This window comes from Salminus brasiliensis, chromosome 6 (genome assembly GCF_030463535.1).
Source record: "Salminus brasiliensis chromosome 6, fSalBra1.hap2, whole genome shotgun sequence".
Lineage (NCBI taxonomy): Eukaryota > Metazoa > Chordata > Actinopteri > Characiformes > Bryconidae > Salminus > Salminus brasiliensis.
This window is the reverse complement of record NC_132883.1, coordinates 16,023,061-16,035,769: the sequence shown is the minus strand read 5'-3', so window position 1 is coordinate 16,035,769 and position 12,709 is coordinate 16,023,061. Positions and strand designations below refer to the sequence as shown.

At 41.1% G+C, this 12,709-nt stretch overlaps 1 protein-coding gene across 5 annotated transcripts in view; it reads right to left on the bottom strand.

Moving 5' to 3' along the window:
• Window positions 1-12,709, bottom strand: part of iqsec2a (IQ motif and Sec7 domain ArfGEF 2a) — a 117,190-nt gene that overhangs the window by 10,570 nt on the left and 93,911 nt on the right. For all 5 annotated transcript variants that reach the window (XM_072681836.1, XM_072681838.1, XM_072681837.1 and 2 more), the window contains 9 exons: window positions 11,020-11,220; window positions 9,916-10,095; window positions 6,919-8,066; window positions 5,345-5,506; window positions 4,255-4,377; window positions 3,932-4,098; window positions 3,370-3,509; window positions 2,982-3,107; window positions 800-899 (listed from right to left, as the gene is read on the bottom strand). In XM_072681836.1, the coding sequence (XP_072537937.1) occupies window positions 800-899; window positions 2,982-3,107; window positions 3,370-3,509; window positions 3,932-4,098; window positions 4,255-4,377; window positions 5,345-5,506; window positions 6,919-8,066; window positions 9,916-10,095; window positions 11,020-11,220 (2,347 nt within the window). The remainder of the gene's footprint in view (window positions 1-799; window positions 900-2,981; window positions 3,108-3,369; window positions 3,510-3,931; window positions 4,099-4,254; window positions 4,378-5,344; window positions 5,507-6,918; window positions 8,067-9,915; window positions 10,096-11,019; window positions 11,221-12,709) is intronic.

Below are 12,709 nucleotides of genomic sequence, written 5' to 3'. Positions count from 1 at the left end.
TTATTAATTTCTGTGTATTTATGATATTAGCAGACTTGTACATAGCAGATATCAGCATCAGCATCCTCATATAACCACATCCACTCACCTCCAGTCTTAACTTTTTACAATTTTACTTACTATGTTTTTCATTATTATTTATATTTTTATTTGTATTATATGTATTACTTTAATTTGTGTTGCTATGATTCTCTTGTTATTTTAGTAAGTTTAGCTTTATGTTCTGATTTTATCATTTTGTTGGGTTGTTTTAAAATCTTACTTAGACCTATTTTTGTTGTTTATTTTATTTGCAACTTTTTTATCTTTAAATTCTGTTATTTTTTATTTTGGCTTATTATTAATTCCTATTTAGTTTTTATATTTACATTTTTTTCTCTTACTAATAAAATGTTAATTAAATAATTTTCTTTTATTTATGCTTGTTTTCTTCTTACTGTTTTAAATTAGCTTATTTACCACCTTTGCTTTAGATTAAATATATCCCTAGTAAAAAGATGATCTCTGTTTGAATAGCAATGTTTAAACAGCTGCTGTACTAATTATTAAAATATTAAAACCTCAAGCAGTGTTTTCATACACTACTACATGCACAGAGCAGTGAACTAACAGACCATAAAATAACAACATACAATCAACTGATTCTCTATTACACTCGCCTGTCATCAGCGAATGTACGCGGGAGGCCAAGAGAGAGTGGCTAAATGTCGCTGCTGCGCGCTGAGCCAGAACGGAGTGGTAGTATAAATAAAGAAGGAGGGACAGATGGAGAGACAGATGGAGGGACGAATATACTTACAGGAGTTTTGGAACATGTGAACCTGCATCTCCACCAGAGGAAAGGACTGTCTGAAACTGTACGTCACCGACGTCTTCTTCTTCTGGAAGATCTTCGTGACCTACAGACACACAAAGGCATTGTAGGTGTGTGTGTATGCGCATATGTGGTGATACTCAGGCATTGCTTTAAGAGGGTTGTGTATGTGTGTGTGTGTGTAAGTTTGTATGACTGTGTTTGGTGCTGATGATTAAAATGTTACCATTAGTTCCAGTGGGAGAGTTGTTTAACAGGGCTATTTGAATAATGGATGGATGGTATGGTTATACAGATTGCAATGACTGCATACTGCCAAGTCAACATTCAGACCTAAACTAAAGCTCACCAGCCAGTTCATTAGAAACACCTACCTATGTAGGTTCACCCCACTGTTGTACAGGTATATACTGTAGTCCATAGCTGTTCTTGGCTGGATTATTCTGGGTGGCAGACCACTTTCATCCCAGAGGTGACACTGACGTGTATAGAAACACCACAGTGGCTGAGACTCTCGCACCAATGCCACACGCACTATACTGAGTCAGTGTCACTGCAGTGCTGAGAGTGGTCTGCCACCCACATTATATCAGTGGTCATGTTCAGAAATAAAACACTGTTGAAAGTGGTAGAGGATGGCAACAGATGGGCTATAGTGTGTAACTGTACACCTATATAGTGGACCTGTAAGTGGCTTAGTTCAGAAAGTGGCCTGTGATTGGAAGATAAGAAAAAGGCTTTGTTAAAATGGATGGCAAGCAGGGCTCAATTTGAAGTGTGAGGCAACGGGTTGACATCCCCTTTTGGAACATGCCATCCTCCCTTTTCACAACCTTTGGGTTAATGTAATATACCTTGAAATTACCATTGTGTAATTGTTATGCAATTTATGCTAATCATATTTCAACTGTATGAATTGTGTTTTTGAGATTTACACCCTGGGTTGCCTTGGATGTATGAGTAGTCTGAGTCCAGGGAAAAGCCTACATGCACTTTTTTTTTTGTTGAGAAGTAGTAAACACAGTCTCTGTAGCTAATAAAACATAAAACACAATATATTGTTTTTCAAATGAAATCATCACTGTGGCCTGGGCAAAAGTTTGAGCACCCTCAGCCTAAGACTTAATCAAATCAGACCAGAGGCATGTCACTAACTGTAATAAAGAACTGCCGGCTGAATTAAATTTCCAACATGACAACACTATACATTCAATAAGCATATTAAAAGCCTCTCATTCTAAATTGGTTTTACACACATGGTTGCTGGATGTACTATTCTACTATGTACTATATGTACTAAGATGCAAATTCTTCTGTAACTTCTTTTGTGTTTTAGAAATGTGAGGCATATTGCTGTCAGAGCTGCCTTTGTTGCTCAGGTCAGACAATCTAGTGTTGCTTTGATAGAGAGTTAAATAATGGGTATATAGAATAGAAAACGTGCACGTATGGGCAAAGTTTTAAATTCTGTTTTAATCAATATGGATAAACATGTGCTTAAATAGTGCCTTACTTCCTTCATTTTCATTTTTTTTCATTTTCATTTATCTGTCACCAAATTAGGGGCACATGGCATGCACCCAGACTTAATATAGCTGATAGACTGATGCTAGCTTGCAAGAAAATGTTTGTTAAAAAGTTGCTAATACAAACAAGTGCCAATATGTGTGAGCAGTGTCCAATTCATCAATGACAAATATTCCTGTATAAAATATACAATGGCTAGTAACTTGCAATCTTAGTGGCTCGAGAGGATGTGTTGGGATGTTGGGATGAGTTTATAATTATGACAATAGTTTCCATCATATTTAATACCACAACTTACTCTTAGTGTTCATGAAATCCTGAATGGGAATCTTTGGTTTTATTCTATATAGAAACAAGGGCATCACAATATTTCTTGTGCTAAAAGTAATATTTATGATTCATAACAACCTCTCCCTGGTGTTCGAACCCACTTACCCCTTGAATTTGCTTTGGTATAACTTAGCTATGACAATATAGTCCAAATTCAATAGGACTGTTGATTTGCAAGCTTATACTGCCTGGTAGGATCAGGAGTTAGAATTCATTTCCATTGCATTGAACCTTTTGACAGAACTGCTACAGAACTGTTCTCTCAGTCTGCGGATTTGCATTTTGAGTAAACACTGAGGAAGGCTCTTACCACCAGCAGATCATTAAAGAGGAACACCTCTCTCTGATGGACCCCGCTGCGCTGGGGCCGATTTGGGTCAGGAACCTCATACAGCTGGCAACAACAGACCAGCCTGCGGTGGGGCAAGGACAGCACCTGCACACACAGGTTTACAGACACTCAGTCATGAAACACCAAAAGATCTAACATCAAAAGATTACTGGTATATGACTAAAAAATTAAATGAATGTTTAAATATAAGCAGTCTGTTCTTTGAAATTACTGTTTTATGCAGTAAATTGTAATATTTGTAAGATATTTTAAATAATACTTTAATATGTTTATATTTTTTAGATATTTAAAATCTATAAATATTTATTCCAACTCTGTTAGTTTTCCAGTTCATATTCTCACTTACAGGTTTTTTGCCAACGATCACTCTCTCCACAGCCTGCACTTGTGAAACATGATCATCATTGGTTCTCAGCTCCCACTTCTGAATGCGCTGGTAGATTCCAACCAACAAGTCCCTCGGAATGTCCTGCCCATTGTCCACTCCTGGCACACACAAACAGAGAGAGGGACAGAGAGAAGCATTGTGTAATAGGGTTGTGTATTGGCAAGAACATGGCAATGCAATATGTAGCACGATATATGGGTTGAGATTCAATATACTGCAGTATATTGTAATAATGTAAGTGAAGTGGTATATTGCATAGTATAAAAAAGCAAACCATCATATGCATCAAATCTGAGTAAAAGAATAGTGGTCTGGGCTTAAACACAAGACAAAATGAACCACTGTCTGCCATCAACCTTTGCATATACACTACAGTATTACTGAAAAATCAATACTGTGTCACAGTATCAATACTGTGCATTTTCTAGGGGTCTATTATATTGGTCAACATTACATTAGTTAAACTACATTTGTCAACAAATACTTCACCACCAGTCAGAACAAATACTACAACAAGCACCTCTTAGGTTCTTAATGAAGTCATCCAGCTTCATCTTCCTCTCCGGTTTGACGTTTGGGCTGTACATATCAGTGTTGAGGAGGATGATGGCAAAGGCTAAAATGAAGATGGTGTCAGGGTTCTGGAACTGCCGTACCAGTGCAGGGTTACACACACAGTACCTCTGACTGAGGAGGAGAGATGGAGAGAGAGAGAGAGAGAGAGAGGGAGAGAGAATTAATGGTACAGCTTGACACTCTGACAATAACGCCCACACAATAAGAGGACAATGTGGGAGTCAGGGAGACAGGACATTTAAGAAGGCATGAGCATGATCAGTGTACCTGAAGGCCTCCACCAGCCTCTCTACTTTCTGCGCCTCTCCCTGCACCTTAATCTGAGCCTGGAACTTGCGCAGAGCATCATCTAGATCCATGCCGGAGAAATCCATCTCATCCAGCACACAGCTGAGGAATACACAGAATACTAATGAGATCCATCATTACGCCAATGCAACACTGCAAAAAAAAGTGGATTATTACAGTAATTTGCTGGCAGCAACTTCGCTGTTGTATTATCTGACTACAGTTACTGTACTCCATTTCCAACTAAAATTACTGTACTGTATTCCCGACTACAGTTATTGTACTGAATCCCTGACAACAGTTACTGTACTACGTTTCTAACTATAATTACTGTACTGTATCCCTGACTACAGTTATTGTACTGTATCCCTGACTAGTTACAGTACTACATTTCTAAATTTAAATAATGTACTGCATTTCTAACTACAGTTATTGTACTGTATCCCTGACTACAGTTACTGTACTGCATTTATGACTACAGTTACTGTACTGTATCCATGACTACAGTTACTGTACTACGTTTCTAACTATAACTACTGTACTGTATCCCTGACTATAGTTACTGTACTGTATTTCTAACTACAGCAGAATAATTACTGTAAATATACAAAATCAGACACCACCATTATATAGATTAATACTGTAATTTTATATTAATTAAACATACTGTTATTAAAACACACTGATGTTTGCAGAGGTGGAGCTATTATATTGTGATCTGAATTGGATGTAGAGTCATGTTTGGGGGTAAGGTCCTTCAATGATTTACTTTTTGTCAAGATTTGACCTAAAAAAGTTTTAACCTGTCAATTTATTGCATTAAGTTAACATCAGTTTATACTAATTTTGTTGAGGAAATTACAATAAACTGGATGCATATTAGTTTATACACTTTATAGAGTGGAGACTATATTACAACTCATACTGTAGCCTATCCATCCACCTGCCTCTGTATCTACAGCTCTAAAGCCTGCGCGCTAGCCATTGTGGGTCTGTCCTGAGGCTGACGGTCAACCTCAGGATGACCCTTTCCGAACAGGCAGGACTGCATGAGCAGGGCTGCACTCACTCTAACACGTCTTTGTTGAACTGCTTCTGCCGGTTGCCCAGAAACTCCCCAATCATCTGCCGGCTCAGGCCTTTCCTCTCCAGAATAAAGCGTGCAATGCCCACCGGGGTGTCCGACACAAAGCCCCTCTCTATCAGGTACTGAATGCCCTTCTCTGGCTTCCTAAAAGAGGCAGTGGGAGAGAAAGAGAAATATTGAGAGAGAGAGAGAGAGAGAGAGAGAGAGAGAGAGGGTTGGGGGGCTATCTGTGTTGTGGATCACTTTCAATCACTTTCACACTAGCCATACACTCATGCTGTAATAATGCTGAAGTGAATGCCAGAGGGCAAAGGCACATACAGCTGCATTGTGTGTGTTTGTATCATATTTCATTTACCCCCAGCTCTCATCTCATCTCTTTCTCTCTATCTCTCCATTTAGCCTTAGATGGCCTGTTTTTTTTTTCATTACCACCCAGCTTTTCATCTCCAAATGCTTTTGGCTGCTTACACATCAGAGCTGTTCCTTTACTAAAGTGCTCTGCGCATCAGACACCAGCAATTTCAATAAAACACCAAAATGACTTAATCTTTCATAATACATCCGTTGTCGTTTGTGAAATATTAAACAGAGTGTACTACTACAGCTGTTGGTTGTTCATGGCCTCTACTTAATCTATCAATGTCATTTTGCAGAAAAGACTAATACAGAAATTATAGTGGGTGTAATTTATAAACAGGGGCTGACAGTGTGATGTGGTGTTAAGTTGTAACAAACCACCTAAGGATGCATAAACAGCAAAGGCCAATGTCCTTCCCTGCAAGACAGCTACTCACATATTAAATTCAGTATACAATTGGCTTAGATCTCAGCACAATCGGTAGATGGCTCCCTCTCTGCCCCACAACACTCTAATATTTAGGAGCATTACATGTGATGGGGGATAGAATAGGACTAGGAACAGGAATAGCAGATAAACATTAACCTTTTAGCACCATGCCTAATGCCAGGCGTGGGATAGAGAGGGGTATAAAGCCCCCCAGCATTGAGCTGTGAAGCAGTGGAACTGTGCTCTCTGGAGTGACGGTGCTCCATCCAATATTTTTGGGATAGGTTGGGGAGTTGGGGATGAGGTGAGGTGGTGATCAATAAACATCCCAACCTCACTTATGCTTTTGTTGCTGAAAGCAAACAAATCCTCACAACAATGCTTGCTCAAATATCTAGTAGAAAGCCTTTCCTGGACGTTAGAGATAGTTACTCCAACAAAACCAGGATAAACTTTTAAAACCCTTGATTTAACAATGTATGAACAGGTGCCCCAATACGCTTGTCCATATAGTGTATCTAAAAATGAAAAACTGCTACCCCGAATGCCCTGGTTATACTTATTGCACCTGCTAGCTGTCACAGCACTAAGAGGGTGACTAAAATGTGCTTCCTCAGAGTCACCTTTCTGAACTGCAGCTTACATAACATCACTAATTCTTGTATGTCAGCTAACAGATGCCCACACTGGCTAGCATCATGGGGGGGGAGAAGAAGGGTCATCCTATGCCCCCAGAAAGATTCCAAAGATTCTGCTCGACTCTTACTTGTTGAAAAGATTGAGGCCGATCCGGTACTGTCTTCTCTGCACCACGTCATTGTTGAAGGCAGGAGAATCCCAGCTGTGGCGGCTCTCCCGCTGGTAGGTTTGCTTGCCCAGTGCGGGTAGCGGCTCCCGCAGGCTGTCCCGGGATGAGGAACCCGAGCTGCAGTTGATGGTTTCATTCGAGTTGGTGGTGGAGTTGAGTGAGTCATTGTCTCCGTCCGACTGCTCCATGCCTGTAGAAGGCAGGGGTGCGGATGAGGCAGAGGAGAGCGGTGTGAGAGGCGGTGGCTGTGTGGGCGAGGGCGAGCCGGGGTCCGGGTAGTGGGGTCCTGGGTGGTGGTGCAGGTGGGGGGGAAGGGGGTGGTGGTGGTGATGGTGGAGCGGGTGGTGCTGGAGCGGATGGTGTGGGTGCTGGTGGTGCAGCAGGATGGCGTGATGCGGTAGGTGCGTGGGCAGGGGTGATGGCACAGGACGTCCCATGGGGCGGGTCTGGCCTTGGGCAGTGCAGGCGCTGGCTGAGCGGACGGCTGGGTTGTGTTTGAGAGTTCCTTGTGGCGAACCTGTACTTCCAACTCCACCTGTTCCTCCTCCTCCTCCTCCCCCTCCTGGCTCCTGCTCGTACATCATCTGCCTGCTGAGTGAACCTCTGTCCGAGCGATCACTCATGTCCACCGAGCTGTCGCTGGGCGGCTCGATGGTTAGCACGGGCAGGTGTGGTCCACGGAGCCGGTAGTCACGGCACTCTGTACAGGGCGTGCTGCGCCGACTGTTGTTGCTGCCGCCACCCTCCGTATCCCGGCTGTCCTCGCGACCCCCTGCACCACCTCCCACACCCCAGTACTCTGTGTCAGTGCTGCTAGGTGCGCGCTCGATGGACAGGGGTGACGAGGGCACGCCGTCGTCCATGTAGAGTGTCACGTCGCTGTATGATGTGGCTGTGCTATCCTCATGCATGCCCCCCAGCATGGTGGGCCCGCTCCGCTCCGAGTCACCCACACCCACTCCGCGACGGGTTGGGGGCTTGCTGGTCCACACGCACTCACCAAAGTCTTCTGATTCACCCGCGCCGTCGCCACTGCCCTCTTGAGAGTCGCCTCGGCCTGACCGGCAGGTCAGAGCATCATCCATTGAGTCTGCGAGGGATGTGACCTGAGGGATGAACACATAAACACACATAGTCACAGATAAGGCAGTGTTTCCAAGTCCTGTTTTTTCCTGCTCTAACACTTCCAGCTATTTCGCTAATTCAGTTTATGCATGTGGTCATCTCATACAAATTATTTTTCACTCTTAGATTCTACACTGTTTATTAGTATTATATTTGTGTATATGAGTAAAAGAGGAGATGGTGGAGTAGCTCTTTTGGCTTATAGATAGATAGATAGATAGATAGATCACTTTATTTATCCCACAGGGAAAGTCAGTTTTTACAGCAGCAAAATCAAACAAGATTATGGAGCCCTTCTCCTAATTACGGACAGCTACAGCTATTTAGATAGAAGCCCCCAGCAGGTTAAAGCCCCTGGGAACCTAAACATAAACGTCAGCTTGGCTCTTTAGATACGGATATGGGCTGGTAACTGAGATATGGGCTGGTAAACTCTAATATGCCATGGTAACAAAATTTTAAACGGCAGTAATTGAGGGCTGTCAGTCACACATGTTTATTACCATTTTTAGGGAGTTTTTCATATATCATATTTCTGCTTTGTGTTTATGGTTTAAACTTTGCTGAATGTTTCACTTAACACCCAAGTTTAGTACTGTACAAAATGTATTCCCAGAGGCTCAGCTCTTGTCGGCACGGGAGAGAGGCTGTTAGCCTTCCAGCTAAAGAGTGAAGGCCAGTAGAGAGCACACTAGCCTCCTGGCAACAAAGTGAGAGCCTCTACACAGACTCATACTAGTGACTCAGGTTTAGAGAAGTAGTGTTTTGGGTGTGTTTACACTTATTACACTAATTGGTAAATAAAAACATGCTTGGATTGACTCGCATTGCTGTCTGTGTGGTGTCTCTGAGCTTTGCACGGCCCTCCAGTCATGTGACTCAGCCTCTCTCTGGGAAGGAAATTCAGTGTCTGGTGATGTCTATAGGTTCCAGACTTCAAACAGCAACTAATTGCATCGGATTTGTATTAAAAATACAATTTAACTAAGATTATGTTGGGTTTTTGTAAAATGACTGTAATTCCTACATTGCTCATCTTATCTGGATAGAAATGCTTTCATTAAGCTGAAAGTCTGCACTTTGGGGAATATATGGGGAATATATATATATATGTATTTTTATCTAAAGTCTTGTTTCTCAAGAAAGCCAATTTTATCTCAGCTGCAGTAGTAAAAAGCACTTTTATTCAAATTCACTCCTAATGCCCTCTGACAGCCTTTTCAAGAAAGTCAATTTGATCTGGGCTGCAGTTGTGACGTTTGTAATGATGCTCAATCCAAACAGATTCAAATGCGGCTTTTAATTATTTAGATTAATCAGTCAAGTCTGTGTGAAAGCAAAAACTGTTTACAACCAAACGTTTGAAAACATCATAGAATATAGAAGATAATTAAATACATATTGGCCTTGGTTCTGAAAATGTACTGCTTGGCTAGATCAGAAGGTATTTTGAGTTCTGTTAGAGAGTTTTTTTTGAGACTGCTTAGAGTGAAACTGGTGGAGCGCTTTATGAGAGTGATCCACAGTGTTTCTTAGTGTATAATCCTACATAATCCTTGTTGCTTAGAGTCTCACTTTTCAACATCACTAATCAGTATTCATTGTTTCAGTCTTTTTAATTATTTCTATTATTTAATTTAATAAAAAATAATGAATAATATAATGACATGCACATTATGACAACTATACACAAAACCTACTGTATCAGTTCACCACAGCAATTCTCTATGGTATTATATTAGCAGCACACTACCTTTTTTACTTTCTATCTAAAACTGATATCCAGACTACTCTGTATCCTATTCAATATGTACCACACACAGTACTCACTTGTTTGGTGAAGGCATCATCTGCATGGCAGTACTCCTCGCGGTCAGAGGGACAGTGTGAGGGTGACCCTGCGTCCTGCTCTGTGTTAGCGGGGCCCAGTTGGCCGGCCATGCCCAGGGCAGAGGAGTGGTGAGGGGGGTAGCGCTGCTGCTGCTGCTGTTGGGGAGTCTGAGGCTGCACCTGCAGAACCAATATAGGAGAGATTATGATAATCTGTTCTCTGCTTAAACTTTTGTACCACGGTTGAGTAAGAAAGACTGTTAGCTGGTAGGTCTAACTTCCATTCTCTGCAAATATCAGGCTTGTAACACTTTTTGTAATGTCAGGAAAGAACTACTACAGTATCAGATATGGTGCTGGACATGCTTTCACTACTAGCAAAGGCCCTGTCCGTGGTGCTGAATGTACTACCCAGACTAGGGGCAAGATGTGCTTAGTATTTGGAGTGAGGTTTAGGGGAAAATGGCATACAAGTATGTACGAATGATTTTGAATGCTCACAATGTATACATATAGTCATCAGTCAAATGTTTGGACACACCATAAAACATTTTCCTTTTTAACATATTTAAACTTCTGAACATTTTATCTTCATTTGAACAATATTGATAAATGGAGAAAAAACATCCTCTTGTGAGGAAAAGGTTAGAACACCTCCACGTTTATTACTACTTAAACTAGAATCAGGAGCAGCACATCAGTTGCAGATGATTAGAACACGATTACAGAGAATTTTGGAGGAGCCTGGCATATTTAACCCCTTAAAAATTGTATAATAAGCCTTGGCGACGTTGTTTCCATTCAGCACCACAGACACTGAACCTCTATAATGAAGACACCTAATACAGTTCATGCCACGACGTCCTGCTAGTGTCATCCGAGCCATGGGTTGTTATTATCACTATTAGGTAACTGGTCAAAACATTCCTTATGTTCAACTGTATATTATGTTTTATTCAAAGTTAGTTTAGTAGCCCATAGTTCATCCACAGATTCTTTACAAACGACCTAGCAAATGTAGTTGATCCTTAACAGTGTTAGGGTTAGGATAAGGGCTAGGTTTTGAGTTAAGGTGACAGTTAAGTTAATTATGTGTATCTGCACCTGCGGCTGACGCTCGTCAAACGAGTACTGCATGCGCATATTAGAGAGGATGATGCGGCGAGTCATGCGGCTTTCCGAGGCAGAACTGCGCAGCCGCTGAAAGTTCTTATTCATGCGGTACTGCCGGAAAGCCGTCTGGATGGTGCGCGCGGCACGTCTGCTCAGGAGGGATCCGCCATATTTCCTCTCCAACATCTCCACCTAAAAGAGAGAGAGAAGAGAGGGAAAAGTAGTTATTCATTCTGAATAACACGTCATCTAACAGGCTCCATCTGTTAACTGAAGCTGTATTAAAAAGACCACATTATATATAGCATTAAATAACACTGCAAATCATCTCCATTGTGTGTTAGGCAAAGTAATTCAGCAGTGTGCATAAAGCTCCAGGGCTTAAATGTTCAAATAAGATTGAGCCATAACACAATGAAAATGAATTATCACTTAATCTCCACATTATGTCACGAGCTGTCCAATGAAGAATAACATTTCACGTCCTGTTACTGTACACACTCACTGTATTGATTTTCCCATGACTCTTTTCTGCATTTGTTTTCCCCTTAATTACAGCTGATGGAGCTTTGGCACAATGCCTGAAAGACACCCTGTCCACAGCACAGCAGGAAGACAGCTTGAAGACAACGGCCGATGTGTATCAGCAATGCATTGGTGCTGTATGCCGATAAGCTGCTGGTTATACTGGTCAGTTACATTAAAGGGTACATATTAGGAAAAGTGTATTTGCATAGCTGGAGTGTCTACCAACCATCAAAATGTGAAATAAGACAACCCTTTCAGTTTTCTGTGGGCTACTAGAAGAGAAACAGGTGATTCAAAAAGCTGTTCCAATTTGGCTCGGCTTCCTACGTCACAAGCCGTCCCATTAGACAGGTTTCCGTTCTTTATAGGAAAATATTCTTTAGTACTTTTCCTGATCATTTTCCATGCCTTATATGCATGACAAAATACTATACACGCATACGGGCAAATTTAAGGCCTCCCAGTATGAACTGGTTTTACAAACATGGTTAATGTATCTGATGTACTGAATGAACAACTTTTACTAAATGCAAATCCTTCCCTTTCTTCTTTAGTGTTTTTTTTTTACCCAAATGCTACAAAGACTATTTTTTTGTGTTGACCTGGACCGGCCATTTAGAACAGTGGCTATTTAGAGAGGGTGAGAAAGTTTGCTGTGGAGCTGGGCTAGCCCTTAAGGTTTTTAAGCATTTAGGGCAAAGCATGTCACAGACATTTCATAAAGACCTCAGGAAACTTTGTAAACTTGTGGAAAATGGCTATGATATATCACCTTTAAATGATCTATTCATTCTCCGCCCACATTACTAGTATTACTGTCACTTCTACTTCCAAGGTTTCATAAAAAGATAACTAATATTAGAGTTATATCCAAAAAATATATACAGACATTTAGATGGTATACATACATAAACTGTATAACAAGTAGCTGATCACATGTCAGATCATTATGACACTCATCTAATATCAGCAATATCAATTATTTTATCTAATAATCAATAACTAATACTTTTACATAGCCTTTGTTATAGTTATAATAATAATTATTATAATATTTAATTTATAGGCACCTTTCATGACACCTTTCATGGTTGGTGTGGCGCAATAGATAACACCAACACCAGTGAGCTACCATGTGGGAGACTGGGGTTCG